Below are 22024 nucleotides of genomic sequence, written 5' to 3'. Positions count from 1 at the left end.
ATTGTCAAAGCAGCTAACAAACTATAGTTGAAAACCAACATATAAAATGTGAACTTCAGAACTGACAACTCAGAGCCCTTCCACACAGCCATATAACCCAGAATTATCAAGGCAGAAAATCCCACAATATCTGCTTTGAACTAGGGGCACATCCAGATAGCCCTTTTAATGTGGGAGTTACCACAATAAAAAGGGGGTTGTCCAGATGATGATGTTATACCCCCCCACCCAGCTTTTGTATGTTTTAATGAAAATTAATAAAGATTATTTTAATAAGGACAGATGATGTTCAAGACAAAACCAAATTAATTCGCCACAAACCAGGAAAATACTGGTTTTTGGCAAATTAATTTGTTAGTGGGTTTATTCTGTGCCTTCTTGAAAGCCACTACTTCCGAGGTCTGGACTACAGTCCAGACAGTATTTCCATGGTTTTCTGGGCTAAATTAGGATAAATCTCCTGGGATAAAGTGCTGTGTGGAAGCGCCCAGGAGTATCTGAATCCACACTGCCATATATTCCAGTTCAAAGCAGAAAATGTAGAGTTTTATTCAGTTGTGTGGAAAGGGCCTCAGGAGAAGGCACAGATACTGTAATAATACTACTCTCCTGCATTATTTTAAATGTGGTTATCCAATACTTTTATTCAAACAGATAAATTCTCCTTGCCATAAGCCGATTTGGGGGAGACGACATCTAGGTACCTGTAAGTTTTTCAGGCTGTATGGCCATTTTCTAGCAGCATTCTTTCCTGACATTTCACCTGCATCTATGGCAGCCATCCTCAGAGGTTGAGAGGTCTGTTGGAAACTAGAAAAATGGGGTTTTATATATCTGTTGAATGTCCAGGGTGGGAGAAAGAACTCTTGTCTGTTGGAGGTAGGGTGTGACTGTTTCAATTGTCCACCTTGATTAGCATTTAATGGCCTAGCAGTTTCAAGGTTGGCTTCTTACTGCCTGGGGGAATCCTTTGTCTGAGGATGCCTGCCATAGATGCAGGCAAAATATCAGGAGAGAATGCTTCTGCAACATGGTTATACAGCCCAAAAGACTTACACCAACCCAGTGATTCCGACCACGAAAGCCTTCGCAATACCTTGGTACCTACCTGACAAATTCCGAGCCTCTTCATTTCTTTTATGTGGAAGTCCTATGTCTGCCAACATCATCTCCATTTCGAATACTGCCTTTTCTCTGGACTTCCCTTTTAGCTGAGAATAAAACCAGATGTGTTCTGCAACAGTAAGGCTAGAGAAAGCAAACAATACGGTTTTAATGGATGAAAAAGAAATAAAGAACTTTACAATGTTGTGTTGATGAAACAAAAGTCAATAATTCCCCTCATTCCAGAGCTGAAAATCTGCATTATAAAATGAATACCGTTTGACACCACTCTAGCCCTTTCTACACTGCCATATAATCCAGATTATCAAATCAAATAATTCACATTATTAGCTTTATACTGGATTATATGAGTCTACACTGCCACATAATCCAGTTCTAAGCAGATAATCTCAATTTTATATGGCAGGGTAGAAGGGACCTTTGATTGCCATGGATCAATGCTATGTTATCTTGGGATCTGCAGTTTGGTGAAGCACCAGCACTCTTCAGCAAAGCCGAAGACTTTTTAAGCATACCACTTCCATGATTCTATTGATCCATGACAGTGATGTCATACTACATTTAGTCTACAGTATATATGTACTTTAAGACTGAAAGAGAGAATTAGGGCTTGTGTGCATTGTCAGCTTTTGATTGTTTCAAACATAGGGGGTTAGGGAGGTGTACTTTGAATTCTCATTCATAAAACTCTAGTGATCCACTAAACTACAAAGCACAGGACCCAACAGGAAAGTGCCTTAGCAATTAAAGTGGAGGTTAGAATTGTGTAATGTGAAAGAAGCCATTGCTGAAGCTCTTACTGATATTAAACTGCTTACCTTCACACTTGGAAACAAGTAGGCAATAGCACTTTCAGGGTTGTTGTAGGTTTTTTCGAGCTGTATGGGCATGTTCTAGAAGCATTCTCTCCTGACATTTCACCTACATCTATGGCAGGCATCTTCAGAGGATGCCTGCCATAGATGCAGGCAAAACGTCAGGAGAGAATGCTTCTAGAACATGCCCATACAGCCCAAAAAACCTACAACAACCCAGTGATTCCGGCCATGAAAACCTTCGACAATACAATAGCACTTACTGATTGAACAATATGTTGTACTGCGGGCACATTCCTATATTCTGCCGGATAGAATCCATGTGTGTCTGAATGTCCTGTCCACCAACCCATATTGTTCCAGATGTGGGTGGAAACAGACCAGTGAGGATAGACCTAGACAAATAACGTGAAAAACATGTAAACATAGAATCACACAGTTTGGAGAGACCACAAGGGCCATACTCAGTTCCTTAAGCTACTTCTCATAGGATATCATTTTAAGACTTTTTGGTTACCCACCACTAGACATGCTCCAGCTTGTCAATATCCTTCTTGAAGTGTGATGTCCAGAACTGGACCCAGTATTCCAGATGAGATCTGACCAAAGCAGAATAGAGTGGGACTAGGACTTTCCTCAATCTAGATCACACACGTCAAACTCAAGGCCCATGAGTGAAATCTGGCTGTCCATTTCATTTTATGTGGCCCTGTACTTCTAAAGGTTGTATACTATTTGATGGCTGGTTCAATAAACCATTCATTCATTCATGTGGCCCTCCAGATGCTGGACTACAACTCCTATATTCCTCATCATTAGACTTCATGACTATAACTAATAGAAGTTGTGATACAGTAACAATTGGAAGGCTGCAGTTGTTTCGTTTAGTCAGAATACTAGGGTTTGAATTTAGCTGTAAGGCTTGAGGATACAAGATCAGTACCTTTCTCACTTGATAATGATTCCCAAATATATTTTATGACATATTACAAATTATTATAATGTTGTATATAGCAAGTAAATATTAAAAATATTGCAATTGATCACATCATTGGCATCATCAGTAACATCCAAGAGGCACTAGGTGGTGCTTGAGGTCTATGAAACACTTGAAGAAACAAGAGCATGAACATTTGAAGGAAGTTTTAAAGAATTAGAGCTAGTCTTCAAATGCTGACTGATATAAAAATTTAAGGAACACAAGGTGTACTGTGAGTTTTGTTGAGCTGCATCATTAGGGGAACTGGAGAGAGAAAGGATATAAGGCAGATTATTCTCCTTTTCCACTTCTCAGAATAAAAATATGTGATCTTAAGAGTCTTTATTTATTTATTTATATCCCGTTTTATCTCTCCCTACAGAGACTCAAAGCAGCTCACAATCAAAAACATTACAACTCAAAATACGCAATTATACAATAATAAACAGTATCTCATTATATATTATTATATATTAAAGGTAAAAGTTTCCCCTTGACATTAAGTCTAGTTGTGTCTAACTCTGAGGGCTGGTGCTTATCTCCATTTCTAAGCTGAAGAGCTGCTGTTGTCCGTAGAAGCTTCCAGGTTCATGTGGCCAGCATGACTGCATGGAACACCATTACCTTCCTGACAAAGTGGTACCTATTGATATACTCAAATTTGCATGTTAGCAGAAGCTGGGGCTAAGAGTGGGAGCTCACGCCGCTCCCCGGATTAAAACTGCCAACCTTTTGGTCAGCAAGTTCAGCAGCTCAGCGGTTTAACCCACTGCACCACCAGGGGCTCCATATTATATATTAGCAATAGTAATATATAATAATATATAATAATTATAATTATATAGCAGCAAGTATAATCAGTAGTAATTGGTAGGCGAGGTCCTGTGTGGCAGAGAATTCAAAAGGCCTTGCCCTAAACTACATTTCCCAGAATGCAGTGCTCAGCATTAGAAAGCTCCAATGAGGGCTGCAGCAGCCAGCTGTTTATGGTCAGTCTAATAATAATAAATAAAACTATTGAATCTGCAAAGAGAACTAAAGTAAGTTAATAGTGTAAATCTGTGCTAACTTGAAGTTATGTTGTTAATTGTGTGTCATATAGAAACACTATTAGACAGACATTCAAGGGGATTACTCTTGTGGCTTTGGGGGGAGGGGAAATGCTTTTGTCTAAACTTTTAAAAATCCAACAAAATTTGTCATGTGTAAATCTTTCTGAAAATTGGGGGGATTGATACCCTGGTTTTTGTGTGCATTGTATATAAAATTCAAGTAGATAGCTCTCTCTCTCTCTCTCTCTCTCTCTATATATATATATATATATATTGTTTGTAAAAACTTTCCCCAAAATTAGTGTATGAATGTAACATTCTGAAACTTGGTAAGCTAACAGTGGAAAATGTGTTATAGCACATTTTTATTATTATTATAGCAAGTTTCATCACAATAGTTATAAAAATGAGGGAGAAAGGAGCCCCTGAAGTTTCCCCACTTGCTCAATTACTTAACAAGAAAAGTAACAAAGTTTTGTTACTCGTATTATAGTAATGAATTTTTTTTAATAATAATACTTTAGAAACATGTTAAAAATGAAACACTGGCGTCACCTAATTTTCTAATGACTTTTGAAACATTTTTTTTTCATCTATCGCACAGCTCTACTGGCTACAGCATATCATAGATATTCAGAAGGAAAATGGCAGATGATGGGAACAGAAAGCCAAATAAATGTTTGTCCAGACCCCTGAGAAACAATGCACCTGGAAGTCTCCTAGGCCCAAGGGGCATGATCAGCTTTGCTGACTTTACAGCTTTTTCTTCTCTTTCAAACAATAGGCTCCCCGTCTCTCTGGGCATAGTAACTCCAGGAAAATGCTGTTCTTCCAGAGAGACATCTGCTTTTGTTTCTCCTATTCCCCTTCATGTTTGTAAGACTGGCATTTCCTTTTTCCAAGACCAGACTGTCTTGGAACAAATCCTGGCCCACACCTCTCTTCCTGAAGTCAGTATGACCACAGATGAGGATGACTGTGTTTGTAATTTATGTTGGTTAAGACAGGAGAGCAATCTTCTGCAGCAAATAAGACATCTATCTGCAATTTTTGGGGGGAAGATTTACTATTAGATCTGAAATGCAAAGAACTCCAGGGAACAAAATGTATGGCTATGTAAATGTATGAAATGTATACAAATTTTAAATCATTATTAAAATTGTTTATTAATGATGAGGATGGGCTATAAAACAAAATAGGATTTTATTTTAACTCTGTATGTCTTATTGTATGTCTTTCAATGGTGTTTTATCCCTTGTTTTAATTATGTTGTATCCCGTCTCGAGCTGCAGGGAGAGGTGAGTTGTTGTTGTTGTTATTTGTGTATTGCAGTGTGAGACCACATTTCAATAAAAATGACACAGATAGAAACAATGTAACACATAACACCATCTAGTTATTGTTGAAAACTTCTTTTAAAGCACATTTTTCTAGGCATTTACACAGGATTTCCCAGGTTTTCTGCCACACTCTTATCAGTTGTAAGGATGCTGCCCCCCCCCCCCAAAGGAACAGAAATTTCAAGAGGGTAGCAGACTAGAGACCTCATCCTAAGGATTCCGGGCTCTGTTTCCATGTGTTTCAGAACCGGGGTCCTACAGTTGTCCTAAGTTGTCACATGATGTAAGGGCACTCCCAGTGGGACTCTGTTTCTGTAGCCTAGAACTGAAGCCTAGAATGCATTTTGAGGAATTGGGTGCTACCTGACTCCAAATAGGAAATAGCATGGGAAAGACAGACCTTGAGGAGGAAAGGATCTGTGATGGCTGGCCATCCCAGAATACAGGCCTCGACAGGGGATGGGGTGGGGCAGGGATGGGAATGGGGGACAGAGTAAGATGATTCCTTCTGCTGTGAGATACAGATCTCATCCGATTCCTCCTTTTATTGCCTATGAATTACAAATACTAAAATGTATGTAAAATATTGGAACAAACAAAGCCAGACATGTGCAAGCCTAACCAAGAGCTAATAGGAATTTTATGTCACACTCACATTGTTGTTGTCTTTCCAGCTCCATTGTGTCCAAGGAAAGCAGTGATCTGGCCCTCATAGAAGGTAATATTCATTCCATCTATGGCTGGCCTAGAGCTGTTGGCGAAGATCTTCACCAGGTTTTGAATGCACACACCAGGAACCAGGCCAGAAGGTTCCTCTTCGAAGTATGGATTTGCTTGAAACATAAAGAATTTTGGGGGTAAAACACAAGGACTGTAGAGCGGAGAACGATGTGGCCACAGCTCTCACACAGCACAACACATCATGACACTAGAAGCAGTAGCCTTGTTACAACTCTCCAAAATGCACACATGTTTTTACATGACATCATTGTACTCTTGAATAGTGTTAAGAGTTGGAGATATTGTATTGACCATTGCAGTTGGAGTGCCATACATTGTTTATGGGTCCAGCATCTACCTAAGAGATTTTGCTGCCTGAAACAGAGATGCAAATGACGCCCAGCTCCCAAAATCAAGGCACACAGAAGCTAACGTCAGCCAAGATATTTTGGCATCTGAGAGAGAAATTTCAAAACTGCTGCCCAATCTGAGCAAACAGCTCACCATGTTGTCCTAGACAGCAGACATGTTTAAAGTGTCCTTCATGTTGCGCTAGCCTTTAGAGAGGAACTGGGGAAACTATGGCTCTCCATTGGCCATTTTGGCTTGGGCTCCTGGGAGCTGAAGCCCAGAACATCTGGAGAACAAAAGGTTGGACACCCGCCTCTTAGAGAATGCAGGAACAGGTCTGTATCTAGAGACTGTGACATCTGGCAAGAAAAAGAGCTATCTGTCCAGATGCACAATTTTTGTCCCTGAAGAAAGAGAACAGAACAAAAACACCATGGTTTAAAATAACACAAACATCTTTTTGTCCTAGTGGGAGACAATCACCCTTGTGCAGCTGGACAGAAGGCCACAGTTGTTGCAGGGTGTCTCTCCAGAGGACAAGGCTCTTAAGACAGTCATCTGAAAGGCCAGCACAGAGATAGTTTTATTTAACTTAAATCCCGGCCAAAAAAACAGCCTTTGAAGTAAACTATCCCCTTGGGCTTGCATGGAGATGTAAATCAGAGTCTGTTGACTCATGTTGATCTGAATTATCTCAAGATTTATAAGGTGTGGGGGAATTCCATAGAGATTGTTTACTAATTTTTCCCCAGTATCAGATGTGTTGTTAGGGAACAGGCTGCCAATCTAATCTGGGTGTGTTAATTCCAAAAAAACACCTTTGGTTAGAAATGTCTAAGAACCGGGCTGTGGTGCAACTAGTTAGTAGCCAGATGCATTAAATCACTACTAACCAAGAGGTCATGAGTTCGAAGCCAGCCTGGGTCGGAGTAAGCTCCTTACCATTAACAGTCTAGCTTGCTGTCAAACTATGCAGCCCAAAAGACAGTTGCATCTGTCAAGTAGGAAATTTAGGTACCGCTTTATGCGGGGAGGCTAATTTAACTAATTTACAATCCCATAAAACCTTTCAGCAGCGTGCAGAAGAATGAGGAAGTACTCTGTCAAAGGACTCGGTGTCACAAGTGGACAGTGAAGCAGCAGCTCCCCCTGTGGCCGGAATCAAGCATACCCTCATAAAGCCGGAAAAGCTGGAATGTTAAATGCTTCTGTGTCTGTCTGTATATGTTGTATGTCTAAATGGCATTGAATGTTTGCCATGCATATGTGCATTGTAATCCATCCTGAGTCCTCTGCGGGATGAGAAGGGTAGAATATAAACACTGTAAATAAATAAATAAGTCTATTCTACCCAAATTAAAAAAACCAGGAAAGATCTTTGAAGTGAAGACCCACTAGGTATGAAGGTACTGATGTCATCTCAAAATGATGACATAAATGTGAAAAAATCTCAACAACACAAGTGAAATTATTGTCAATTGAATGAAGATAATTAGATGTTCAGCAGTCCGTAGTAAACTCCTGGTTACCTATAACAATGGCTCATATCTGAAAAAGAAGTAGGTGCTCCCCTTCTTAGTGTTTGAAAACTAAGAGAGAAATCTACCCCTCAGAAAGGAAATTCACTCCTAAAAGCATTATCATGGAAAAAAGGGATCTCCACTGAAGCTTAGCACCAATTTTTGTTTCCACAACAAGCCAACTAGTTGAGTCAAGGACTGAGGATAGGAAACCTTTGTACTGAATTGGACCCAGAAATGAACTAGGACCTCGTCACACTAGAGAATGAACCCACTTACAATCTGGTTGCTGCCTCCTGCAGAATTCTGGGGTTTGTAGTTTAGGGAGGAGCCTTTATCAGCCTCACTAAACTATAAACCCCAAAATTCTGCAGGAGGCAGAAACTGGATTGTAAGTGGATTCATTCACTAGTGTGCTGAAGTAGTAGGAAGTAAACTAAAGAGCAAGTGAGAATTAGGGATTCAGTGACATACTTCCACATTATTGCACAGCAAATGGAAATTATGAGACTAAAAAGAAACCCACATTGTGATACCAGGTATATTCCTACATGGCAAACAATGGGTTGGAATAGATAACCTTTGCAATCCATTCCAACTTTAAGGTCCTACTATCTTGTCTGTGAGACACTTAACAGTGCTATGAAACAACTTAAGTAGTGAAAGAATCTAGCTTGTATTCTTTTAGCCACTTAGTTTTTCTCTCATAAAAAATATTTTAATATTTGCTCAGAAATGCTGTTTTCTGTAAAATAAAATGAATAAATTAAAAGACTAGTCACAGGTTTTTACTTATTCTACACAAATTCTGTGTAGTTTTGGCATAAGTTACTTGTTGCTTCCTTGGAGAACTACATTAGTGAAGAATGACATCCCTATCTAAATACAGAAAAGGGTCAAAGGATAATCTCCAGTCAAAGAAATAGTTCATTTAAAGAATTGTGCTATTTTCCAATCTGACTTAATGAATATTTTTCAAAATGCATCCATCACACAAGCTGCCTAAAGGTCACAGGTTAGAAAGGGGAATGCCAGATATTTATTCTGCAAGTCAAAGGCAGGCCAGTTTCTGTAGCATTTGCAGAGCATCTAAGAAACTGGGAGCTGAAAAGCTAAATAACCTAAGATAACAAGGTGCAGGGAGGAGAGCTGGTTAAGTGATTTCTATTTGCTGACAGGCTAGATCTTTTTGAACAAGTGCTCTGCTTTAATTCACCCATCATAACACTGTGTATCAGGACAAGCTCACTTGGTCCTTGTTAAACTGTAAGTAATTCATGGAATTTTTCTCTTTTTGCTCTCAATGCTGGAATCACCAAGTACAAATAGTCCCCGAGTTACAAACATCAGACTTACAAATGACTCACAGTTACAAACAGGGGTGAGACAACAGGAAGTGAGAGAAATCTATCCATAGGAAGGGACATTTATTCCTGAAAGCCTTATCATGAGGAAAAAGTGTCTCCACTGAAACTTTCCCATCAATCCTTGTTTCCACAACAAGCCAAATTTTTCAAAATCCAATTATCACAGGGACAGAAAGTGAAGTCAAATCTTCTGAACAGAGGCATAGATGACAAAACAAACACCAAAGGGATATGAACTCTTCCCTATGCCTTTCAAAGCTAAAAAATCTGATATTTTGACTGGCGCTACACTTAAAAATCTACAAACAAATTCAACTTAAGAACAAATCTATAGAACATATTTTGTTTGCAACTTGGGGACTGCCTATAGTCACCAATGATGCAAAAGAAGAGCCAATATGCAGGGTGTATGAATGATTCCAACATATTTTACCTTTATTAACTACAACTACAGCAGAAACAGGGAAAAAACCTTCCCAAACTGCATTGAATTTACAGTGTGGACACCATCTAAGACTTTGGGAACCAGGATCTAAATCCCTGATCAGGCATGAAAGTCTCACTGGGTGACCTTGGGCAGTTCACACTATCTCAGACTCAGAGGAATGCAATGACAAACCTCCTTTGTATAAAGCTTGCCGAGAAAACTCTACAACAGGGTCAACAGAAATTGAAGGCAACTTGAAGACATATAATGCCAACAAATATTACATTGAAAGACAGTGGACTTCAGTTTACTTTCATAGTTTTAGGGATGTTGCCTCACTAAATGATGGAGAAGGAGTATGACACGATTCCAATGTTTACTTATGCTGTGCCTTGTGTTGCTGCCTCGTGCTCTTTTTGGCTGTTGTGATAGCATCATTCGGTCTACAAAAGAAGCATGTTTAGTCTTGGCTTTGTCCTGACATGCATGTGTTTAGGAGTGTAAAATGCAATTAAACACAACCTTGATCTCAGAAGGATGCAATCAATAGTAGAATTTATCATAACATCAACAAAATTACTGGCAACAGTTAAGTAATATATATATGAATTAAATATTTTGGTTTCTACCTTCTTTGGTGATGTTAATTGACTTATCAAAGAAGCCAGAAGCTGACATTTCTGATTCTTTATTCAAAATAGGGCTGACATTCCACATTTGTGGACTGAACATTTCTGGATTGTCGTGTCTCTAGGAATCTCTGTGTCCTCCAACACAACTTTGTAGTCAATTTTTGGCAGAGGACCTAGAGCAGTGGTTCTCAACCTGGGGTCCCCAGATGTTTTTGGCCTACAACTCCCAGAAATCCCAGGCAGTTTACCAGCTGTTAGGAATTCTGGGAGTTAAAGGCTAAAAACATCTGGGGGGCCCAAGTTGAGAACCACTGACCTAGAGAGTCCTAGAGAAGTGTTCCCCCTGGTGAAAATAATTAGATTTTTATTAGCAGTCCCCCCCCCCCATTTTTCAGGGTTTTTTTTGCATTTGTAACCCATATAAAAGCAGAGAAAAAATTGTAATACCAGCTATCAGTTACTTCTCTTCCTTTTCCCTCTTATACATGCCTGCATACACATCTATCTATCTGTCTGTCTGTCTGTCTGTCTATCTATTTATCTATCTATCTGTTGTTGTTTATTCATTCAGTCGCTTCTGACTCTATCTATCTATCTATCTAATATTAAATGGATGTGTTGTCGCTGTGATAACCCATCCATGCCTCAGTCGATGCAGGCAAGGTGAAACTATTACTCTGGCCCTCCAACTGTGCAAACTAACTTTCAGGAACATTTGGTAAGCAGAAATATAAGTTCATATGCACTTACAAGGAAGACCTGCTAAGTGGCAAGATTTCTTTAATAAAACTGCATGACAGCCAATGACAGGCAAACCTCAGGTAACAAAGCCTCTGATGAAGAATCTATTTTTTTCAAACTCTTTTTATGAAAATCATAAGAAGAGTGGAGGCTAGTAAAAAGGTGAAAAAAACATTTATGGAAAAAAGCTTTCAAGTGATATATAGGAGGATTGAAATGTTTAGGTTGCTGTGAGTTTTCTGGGCTGTATGGCCATGTTCCAGAAGCATTCTCTCCTGACGTTTCACCCACATCTATGGCAGGCATCCTCAGAGGTTGTGAGGTCTGTTAGAAACTAAGCACATGGGGTTTATCTATCTGTGGAATGTCCAGGGTTGGAGAAAGAACTCTTGTCTGCCTGAGGCAAGTGTGAATGTTACAATAGGCTGCCTCGATTAGCATTGAATGGCCTTGCAGCTTCAAAGATTGGCTGCTTCCTGTCTGAGGGAATCTTTTGATGGGAGGTGTTAGCTGGCCCTGATTGTTTCATGCCTGGATTTCCCTTGTTTTCTGAGTGTTGCTCTTTATTTACTGTCCTGATTTTAGAGTTTTAAAATACTGGTATTCAGATTTTGTTCATTTTCATGGTTTTCTCCTTTCTGTTGAAATTGTCCCCATGCTTGTGGATTTCAATGGCTTCTCTGTCTAGTCTGACATGGTGTTGGATGCGTTGCAATAGCAGATTCCCAGATTCGTTTAGTGTTTACACCTTATTTTATTTTTCTGTTTTTTTGTTTGTTTGTTTTTGTCGTGTCAGGAGCGACTTGAGAAAGTCGCTTCTGGTGTGAGAGATTGGCCGTCTGCAAGGACATTGCCCAGGGGACGCCCAGATGATTTGATGTTTTTAACATCTTTTGGGAGGCTTCTCTCATGTCCCCATATGAGGAGCTGGAGCTGATAGAGGGAGCTCATCTGCCTCTCCCCAGATTCGAACCTGCGACCTGGTTTTTCTGGTTATTTAATATTTAATGTTTATTTTACTTAAATGATATTTGTCTTTACTGTTCTAATGTAGCACAATTCCTATGTAAAATCATACTATGTATTTTTGACATTAATTTTGAAATCTGAAATATATACAGAAAGTCTTTACTGTTAGAGTGGTTCAGAATGTTTCATTTTTATTATGCAAGGCTATCATGAACTGGTTGTTTCATTTCCATTTTTGAGGGTAAGTTAAAATAATTGAAGTGCTCTTTTCTTTTGTTGTGTTGGAACCTATCCCCATTATTTCTGTGTTAATTCTACCCTGGATGACAATTGTTTTCTTATGAGAAACAATGCCTAGGAATGCATCCACTTTGTCAACTGAGGTATACTTACACTAAGTGAGCACAGGCCTATTGACTAAGTTAGCACTGGGCCACTGGCCCAATATATACCTCTACATTTGGCTACTTCGCCGAGTAGATATTCACATTGCACATACAGAAACAAATGGACGGACAACAAAGCACATGAAAGTTCAAATGTATAACACAAAGTGAGTCGCGATTACTCCGCTTCTCTCTCTCCTTACTAGCAATTCCATCTTTGTCTTTTGCCTCTGTTTCAGGCTTCCCCTGTTCGTTGCACTCTTTTTTTCTTTTGTGTTTACATTTGTTTTCTTTACCATCCTTCTTCTTCTGGCTGTCGGTCTTGTCCTCTCCCTTCTCAGGCTCGGCAGCCATGCTTTGGCTCATGTCTTCCTCTTCGCCCTTCATGTCCGCACTGGCTTCCTTCTTTGGACTTTTGTCTAGGTTAATCAAAAGTCAAGTTATTTTAAGGGATAACCATACGTAGCTAAGCCTCAGATCAGGTGACAAACATGGTTACAAAATCGGACACTTGTTCTCTGTAGGGTCTTAAAGATTACTTTAAGGACACAGACTTTTTGTATACACAATCCTCTCTGTAAAATGCTGGAATCAATACAAATGCAGCAACAGCATGGCCAAGTGTGCTAAGGACTATTTATCCCCTCTTAGAAAGAAGACAGCATGGTTTAAGATTTAAATCCAAAGGAAGACCACTGGCTATTTATAGGCCACCTTTTTACAAGGATGACAAAAAACTTTTTTATATAAAAAGAAATTCTCCGAATTTTGTAAACTTCTCCTGTAAAATTTCAAAAGCCAACAGTTTGAGGTAATTTTAGGTTTTAATTTAAAAGGAGGAGATAGATACTAGAGATGTGCGCAAAATATGTTCCTATTGTTTTTACCATTTCTTTCATCTCTTCCTTTTAGTTCGGAGCACAAAACGGGAAACCCCTCCCCAGATGAAAATCTGCTTCCATCTGCAGCCAAAATCGCCTCCTTGCCTTGGAAAGAGAGTGTGTGTGTTATGGGGCATGCAGGCAGGCCCAGAACTTGGCTGCACACGCACTTCGGGCCTGCCTGCACATCCCATCACGCATGCACTCTTGGCCCAAGCATGCCTGCAGCTGTATGCCTCTTACTCTAGAGTAAGAGGCACTTAGCTACAGGCACTGGCAGACATGCATGTTTTCCGGGCCTGCCTGCACACCCCATCACACACACACTCTCTTTCCAAGGAGTGTGTGTGTGTGTGATGGCATGCATGTAGGCTGGGAAGACGCACATGCCTGCCAGTATCTACAGCCATGTGCCTCTTACTCTAGAGTAGAAACAGTAGGTACCAGATAAAAAGAACAGAGGTGCACTCCGGGAAGGGGAGCCAGAAGGTCGAAGCCCCCCCATAATGGTCCAATTTTTGGGGCTCCGAACCAAAAACAATCCTCCCAATTTTGGAAGGCTTCAAAAAAACGGATCGAGACCCCCAACGAAACGAGGCAAGGGTTACCCCAAAAGCACATGTCTAGAAGATAAGCCAAAATAAGCTTGGCTGAATTAAGTTCCTTAAAATAAAGAGACTTATTATGTAAACCACAAAATGCCTAAAACTTTTGGTTGTGTTTAACAATGTTTAGGGCTAAGTGTCTATCTGGTTGAAATACCTTCTTTACTAGAGAATTAGGACTTTAAATAAAGCTAAAAGGAAGTTTCGTTCCTAAATCTCATTGTAAAGTAAAGCCTGGATGACAATAGTGAGCTATGTGTGGTATTCTCACTATGAAGTTGTATCCTATTTAGCTCTGTGTTGGAGTCATGGTGTACTTATTGCCTCAGTGATCAGGGTGTGTCTGGCATTTCTACGATTTTATGTCCCTGTTTTGTTAGGTTCTTACTACAATTGGCATAACTTACTGGTCAAAAGGAACAGGTGCAATAGAGTTTTGTCTTTCCATATTTTACTGTCAATATGTTTACAGCCAAACTGGATCAGTTTCCATTTAATATACTATCTTTGCATTCTTCTCTTTTTCCTTTCATCATTTTCACACAAGGGAGAAAAAGAGAGGGAACCAGAGGTGAAGTCTTATCTGCAAATAGTAATTACCGTAACAGCTGTTGCTCCATAGGGCATCTCTGTATATCTATTGGGAAATTGCTCAAGGCCCCTTCCTGCTTCTCAATAAATAGATCACAAATTTTAAGACAGTGGTTCCCAACCTCTTTTTTGACCAAGGATGACCTGACTAGGGACTACTTCACCAGGAATCACTTTGACCAGGAACCACTTTGACTTGGGACCACTCTCCAACATTAGTACCAAAAGGGTTACGAATCAGTTTTCGTCAACCTGGTGGCGCAGCAGGTTAAACTGCTGCGCTGTTTAACTTGCTGACTAAAAGATTGGTGGTTCGAATCCAGAGAGCGGAGTGAGCTCCCACTGTTAGGCCCAGCTTCTGCCAACCTAGCAGTTCAAAAACATGCAAATGTGAGAAGATCAATAGGTACCGTTTTAGCAGAAAGGTAACAGCTCTCCATGCAGTCATGCCAGCCACATGACCTTTGAGGCATCTTCGGACAACACCGGCTCTTCAGCTTAAAAATGGACGAGAGCACCACCCCACAGAGTCAGACATGACTAGACATAATGTCAGGGGAAACCCTTACTTTATCTTTAACTATAAGAGAGTTTTGTGAAACCAGTTATTCTCGTTGCAACAGTGTAGTAACATGAGGCCGTGGACTATATTTTAGTTCTTGCAGACCACTGGTGGTCCACGGACCACAAGTTGTCAACCACTGTGATAACTGTCTTAGTCTTGTGGCATATTAAAACATGTATTATAAAATAGCTTCCATGGATTACAGTGAAGGACTAGATATTGGTGATGGCCACTGGCTATCATGTCACTTATGTAACAGCAGTGATAGAAGAGAGCTTATGAACTCTTTCAAATTTATTCATTTAACTAGTAGTGAGCCTGTGTGTCAGAAAAAAACCCACACAAGTTAACCAGTAAAACAGTAATGAAATTATAATTCCAACTTGAGTTGGACACTTTCTGTGAGTGAGTGGGACATACTGCCCTCCAAATCTGTTAGCAGCCATAACTTCTGATACGGTTACCACCTATCATTTCCGCACATTTCAGGAATTCATGTGTGTGTGTCACAGTGTGAATTTACAGCAACATACACACTTGTTGCCTAGCTATAAACACTTCAGGATGCGAGAAATCATGTTGCCCAGCTAAAAGCACTTCAGGATGCGAGAAATTTAGCAACAGGGCTGCTGGGGGGCATCAAACCACAAAAGAGATGGGTGGAAATATCAATGCAAATCATATGCATGGTGTGGATGACTGGCATAATATGTTAGATGATTAGTTGGAAAATAACCGCAGTTTGCAACATTTGAAATTATGCTTTCTAGCCAATGTTCCTTTTGCTGTTTTCCTCTGAATGGAAAGATTCTTCCAGCCCCTAAAGGCTGTAAAACCTCTTTTAAAGTAATTAGCCAATTAAAAAAGGAACATTCTTATTCTATGCTGTATGCCTCATTAATACCTTGCAGCAAGCTTTCTGTAAGCCTTCCAAAAGTTGTTTGCGGCTTTGCAGTCTCCCCCCAGTAAATGTTTATTTTGGAAGCCAGAAAACAGAAGAGATATCAATAGGAATAACCAGATATATCCCCTGTCCTTCAAAATTCCTATCACAGTATGTCCAGTGGGAAAGCTGTACTTTCAGCTGAGATTGAAACAAAATGAAAATCCCTTTCAAAGAGAACAATGTTGTTGCCTCTTTTGCTGTGACCCTAACATGTGTAGAGATTGGGATGATGCTGGTGGGAGAGGTTTCAGGGTGTTTATGGAGAGGATTAGTCCCCTGCTGTCTCAGAAGTGCCTTCATCTGCTGAGAATTGGACACATGGCTGATGAGGAGAATAACTTGGCAAAGAGCAGCCTTTCTTTTCCCTTCAAGATGGTATAGCCACTCCACGTTACTATGGTCTTTTGGGATGCTGGATATGCAAATCCAAAAGAAATTGGATGTTTATGCAACTATTCTAAATAGTAGAACTACCAAGGTGGTCAAATTCTTTGATAAGGCAATGGAGCCAGAGCTTGAGAAGGTTATCTTTTGGACTACAGTATCCAGAATGCCCCTTCTGACACTGTAATGAGTGGGCATGTTGCTACGGGGATTCTGGGTCTTTTGCCCAAAAAGTATTTTTGCAACCCCTAATGGAGTTGTTGATAAAACATGATCTTTAGATTTAATATCTTGCTTATGCATTCACACTACATCAACTCACACAGTCTAGGCCAGGCATGGGCAAGCTTCAGCCCTCCAGTTTTGGACTTCAACTCCCACACTTCCTAACAGCCTACCTGTTAGGAAATGTTTGTTGTTTGCATTTTGTATTTTATTTTGCTGTATTGTATCTTTGGGCTTGGCCTCATGTTAGCTGCCCCGAGTCCCCTTGGGGAGATGGAGGCGGGGTATAAATAAAGATGATGATGATGATGATTATTATTATTATTACCTGGAGGGCCAAAGCTTGGCCATGCCTGCTCTAGAGCAACTCCTACACCTGCATCTTCAAATGGTGGCCCTCCAGCTGTTTGTTTGAGGCCCAAACATCTGGAGGGCCACAATTTGAGGATGGCTGTCCTACATAATCAACCAGTGGGACCCAATATTGTGTGTAAAACGTAATGAGTGACCAGGTATATCCACAGGTTGAAAAGATGCTATGTCAGTCAGGACACAATCCCAGGAAGTGAAATTTGGAATGCACTACATCACATGTTAGATCAGTGTTTCTCAACTTTCCTAATGCCACGACCCCTAAATAAAGTTTCTCATGTTGTGGTGACCCAAACTATAAAATTATTTTTGTTGCTACTGCATAACTGTAATTTTGCTACTGTTATGAATCGTAATGTAAATATCTGATATTCAGGATGTATTTTTATTCACTGGACCAAATCTGGCACAAATACCTGATACATCCAAATCTGAATACTGGTGGGGTTGAGGACGAAAAGGGAGAGGGGCCAACCAAGGGCAAGATGGATGGGTGGTATCCTTGAAGTGACTGGCTTGACCTTGAAGGAGCTGGGAATGGTGACAGTGGGCAGGGAGCTCTGGTGTGGGATGGTCCATGAGGTCACGAAGAGTCAGAAGCGACTGAATGAATGAACAACGGGGTTCAGGGGGGATTGATTCTGTCATTTGGGAGATGTAGTTGTTGGAATTTATAGTTCATCTATAATCAAATAGCATTCTGAATTCCACCAATGATGGAATTGAACCGGTTTTGGCACACAGAACTCCCAAGGCCAACAGAAAATACTGGAAGGGTTTGGTGAGCATTGACGTTTAGTTTTGGAGTTATAGTTCACCTACATCCAGGGAGCACTGTGGACTCAAACAATAATGGATCTGGACCAAACTTGGCACGAATACTCAATATGCCGAATGTGCACACTGGTGGAGTTTGGGGAAAATAGACCTTGGCATTTGGGAGTTGTGGTTGCTGGGATTTATAGTTCACTTACAATCAAATAGCATTCTGAACTCCAGCAATGATAGAATTGCACCAAACATCTCTCGCAGAACTCCCCATGACCAACAGAAAATACCATGTTTTCTGATGGTCTTTGGTGAGCCCTTTGACAACCCCCTCATGACCCCCACAGGGGTCCTGACCCCTGGTTGAGAAACACTGTGTTAAACTCACAGTGTCACTGTGAGCATCATAGCCTGAGAATATCACATAATGTGGCTGGAAAAACCTATGGCTCTCCTTGTTTTTTATGCCATTACTTTATTGTCTCTTGACCACCAGGTTGAATTCATGCAATCAATGAGAATGCTTGGCATTAAATTTGAAGAACCTCAGGGACCCCAAATTTCCCCACCTTCTGCTTTGGATGCCACATGCTTTGGACTGTATGACCAAATTTCTAGCTCAGAGGTCACAGAGGTTCTGACTGTTTCCATTCATTTGGCATCCCACCCAAAAACATAATTTTCACGTGAGGGAATTGCAGTTTCAGGCCTGGTACAAGTATATCGCTTGCAAACTTGCTGACCACTTTTTGTGTTTTGATCCCGCTTATGATAGGTGAATAAAATGATTCCACTTGTGTATCAATGACAAAGAAGTTGCAGAAATAAATAAATACGTGTTATTTTAGTGGCAGCCCAGTTGAGTTCAGTCTCACACCCTGTTCATTCACTGGTATATGCTGCAGTGTTGTCACAACAGCCCTTGTCAGCTATCTCTAGGCATACCAGTAGGAGACACCCAAGTCTCAGGCTGCCAGTCAAATTCAGCAAGCTTTTGAAAGATTTCAGACCGAACCCTGACTCCCTTTCCAACAGCCCTCGACTAACAGCGGGCCACTCAGAGTTCAAAGCCACCTGCTCCGATTCCCACTGTATGTCTGTGTCTAATCTTTTCAATGGCTCCTGTAATGAATGCAAGAGTGCATTCACCTCTGAACGGATCAATGGTTCTAAAGTTATTTCTGAACACCAGTTTTTCCACATAACTCACCATCTGCAGTTGTTGTTTTCTCAGCCTTTGGGTGTCCTGACCCAAGCCAGTAAGACTGCTGCAGAGGGAAATACCAAGGCAATGGGATCCCATAGTCTCCTGAAACAAAAACAAGTTGGTAGGGTGCGTAAAGCGCCTTTGTATTTTGCCATGGGGAAGAGCCTCATCTATGCAAATCTTGCATTGCAATAATTGCCCGGCATTTCATTAGCAAGCAACATTGCTGTGCATTAGAAGTTGGAACAAAGCGCAGCCACCCACCACAGCGCTTACAGACCAGTCTCCGCTCTCAAGATTATGTTTTGGTTTCTTTTTTTTTCAAAGCAGGGGAGGGAGAAAAGAAAAAACACATTCCATGTGGTTTCAGATTACTTTGTGTTTTCAAAACTGAACATTACATTTAATTAAGGAATTACATTATCCCTGGCCTGGGGAAGAGTTGAATACTTCATAGATAGGCTGTAAGAGGGGGAAAAAAGCATGCTCAACTATTTTATTAATAGCTGTATCAATTTTTCCCAACACAGCACCCTGCTACAACTCCCATAATCTTAATGCTGGCTGAAAGCAATAGGAGACAGCCTAACAGATCTGTTAGATTAAGAAAAGTTGCCTTTGAACCAACCTATATGTCATCATAGCACTAAGTGTCTAGACGAGCTATGTGCAAACCCAGACCCAGGGGCTGGATGAGGTCCCTTGGGCTCTTTTCTCAGGCCCTCCTCTCTCTCACCATCCTATCCTTCCTTCCTTCTTCCTTCCCTTCCACCCTTTTGTCCTTTCCTTCCCTCTTTCTTCTCTCCTTCCCTCTCTTTTTCCTTCCTTCCTTCCTTCCTTCCTTCCTTCCTTCCTTCCCTCCCTCCCTCCCTCCCTCCCTTTTGTCTTTCCTCCTTCCGTTCCCCCCTTTCACCCTTCCTTCCATCCTTCTCTCTCTCCCTCCCTCCCTCTTTCCCTTCCTTCCTTCCTTCCTTCCTTCCTCTTTTTCTCCTGGGGGATATTTAGCTGGGAGAAGAAACGGTAGAGAGGAAACATGAGACACATGTTTCAATATTTAAAAGGGTGCCCCATTGAGGAGGAGAAGGGGGGAAACTGACTTTCTGCTGCTCTAGAGACCAGGGCACAAGGGAGCAATGGATTCAAATGGCAGGGAATGAGATTTCACCTTTTCTCTCCTGTCCACCATCTCATCCTGACCAAGGCTAACCCCTTTGGGATCCAAACGTTTACTGTTTTTACTTCACTTTCTGACTCCAAAAGAGAAGAGGAAGGGGAGAAAAGAGCAGGGAGGGGATTTTAGAAGGACCTCCTCCCTTCTGGCCTGCCCACCCCACTCTGGCCCGCCATGCGCCCCCCAAGTTAGAAAGTTTGCCCATGCCTGATCTGGACCCTTGATTCTTGTGTGCAAAATCCTCCCAAAATCCCAGAAATGAATGCGCTATTGCAGATGAAATTATCCCATCTCCCATTTAGCATAATCAGTATCACTTGGTAACACCATAACTCCCATGAGATCCTGGAAATTCGATTCTGACACACTGCACTGGAAACAGACTTTCCTCCTTCCTTTTCTGCTTGCATTGCTCTCACCACTATTAGTAAGTCTTTAAAAGGAAATGAAGGGGATGTTTTGAGAGCAAGAGACTGGAAGGAAGGATACTTTGGGGTTGAAATTATTTTTCATCCTGCGTTTTAATTCAGAGGTTAATAAAACTTGCCTCTTCTTTCAGACTAGCATTTTGAGCTCCCAAAGTTCTGATCTGAGCACAGACATTTCTAAACTAAGGATTTTGTCCCTTTCATTGGCAAAACTGAGCAAAGAGACACCTGTATCTGTTTCTGCCTTGGGAAGATATGAACGTTTCTTGCACTGGAACAAGATTGCAGTTCTTTTAACACAACGTTTTCTTGTTCATGACCCAGAAACAGCCTTGGGCTAAGCAGCATTGATTTTAGAAAACTGTCTTAAGCTGAAAGGCAGTGATGAGGTGTGAGCTTTCATTCCAGAGATAAGATCTTTCGTGGTGCTTTGTTTTGGCTTTCCAAGTTATATAATATGCGGATAGACAAGTTTCTTGAACTGCAGGGAATGCCTAGTTTCTCTCCTTGAAGGAGACACATTCACTGTTATAAAATAGACCCTCTGGCTAGTCTTTAGGATTGTCTGCATAGCAGCAGACAAACAGCATACAATATGTTGGTGTATTTTTAGGAGGTGCAGAGAGGTCACACCTCATCCATTTCAGCCAGTCAATATGGACGTCTTTGCTTGAGCTACAGTTGATCTGGCACTTGTGGGAAACTCCTATAAAATAACCACAGCAGACTTTTAGGGCAGTGGTGGGAACCCAAAGCTCAAGATCAGCTAACAGTTTTCCTCACACTGGCAAGAACTACAGTAGAGATGGGATGAAAACATTCAAAGGACGACGTGATTCCCACCCCTGAATTAGAAGGAGTTGAAAATGACAGAATGAAGAAATCTGTCATTTGGACCTTCATGTTCCAAGTCTAGTCAAATCATATGAATGCTTATCTCACTGTCAAATACTTGCAGCATGATAGCCCATGTGATGTTTATGGAGCCAGGTGGAGGATATCTCTGTGAATATAATTCTCCTTTTCAGAGTCAGGCTAAGAGATTTTGCTTCTTGAGATTAGAGGAGCCACTGGTATACTCTCATGACTGTCACATAAAGTCAGCCAAGTTGGCTTGGTACATGAATATGAGAGGAAAAAGGTGGAGTAGTTTTGCAGTTCTCAGTGAAATTATTCATTTCACACCTTGCCTTAGAAATCTACACATTGCAAGGTTTTGTTTTGTTTTTGTCATGTCAGGAGTGACTTGAGAAACTGCAAGTTGCTTCTGGTGTGAGAGAATTGGCTGTTGGCAAGGACGTTGTCCAGGGGATGCTCGGATGTTTTTTGATGTTTTACGATCCTTGTGGGAGGCTTCTCTCAAGTCCCCTCATTAGGAGCTGGAGCTGACAGAGGGAGCTCATCTGCGCTCTCCCCGGATTCAAACCTGCAACCTGTTGATCTTCAGTCCTGCCGGC

At 40.9% G+C, this 22024-nt stretch overlaps 1 protein-coding gene across 2 annotated transcripts in view; it reads right to left on the bottom strand.

The window, feature by feature from the left end:
* ABCA4 (ATP binding cassette subfamily A member 4) overlaps window positions 1-22024 on the bottom strand; it is a 129617-nt gene that overhangs the window by 40476 nt on the left and 67117 nt on the right. The window contains exons 18-22 of one of the 2 annotated variants that reach the window (XM_060773968.2): window positions 18972-19070; window positions 12628-12843; window positions 5967-6144; window positions 2204-2335; window positions 1109-1248 (exon numbers count right to left, since the gene is read on the bottom strand). In XM_060773968.2, coding sequence (XP_060629951.2) covers window positions 1109-1248; window positions 2204-2335; window positions 5967-6144; window positions 12628-12843; window positions 18972-19070 — 765 coding nt within the window. The remainder of the gene's footprint in view (window positions 1-1108; window positions 1249-2203; window positions 2336-5966; window positions 6145-12627; window positions 12844-18971; window positions 19071-22024) is intronic. The other variant, XM_060773969.2, reaches the window with a different exon arrangement.

This window comes from Anolis sagrei, chromosome 4, assembly GCF_037176765.1.
Source record: "Anolis sagrei isolate rAnoSag1 chromosome 4, rAnoSag1.mat, whole genome shotgun sequence".
Lineage (NCBI taxonomy): Eukaryota > Metazoa > Chordata > Lepidosauria > Squamata > Dactyloidae > Anolis > Anolis sagrei.
This window is presented reverse-complemented; position numbering and strand designations above follow the sequence as displayed.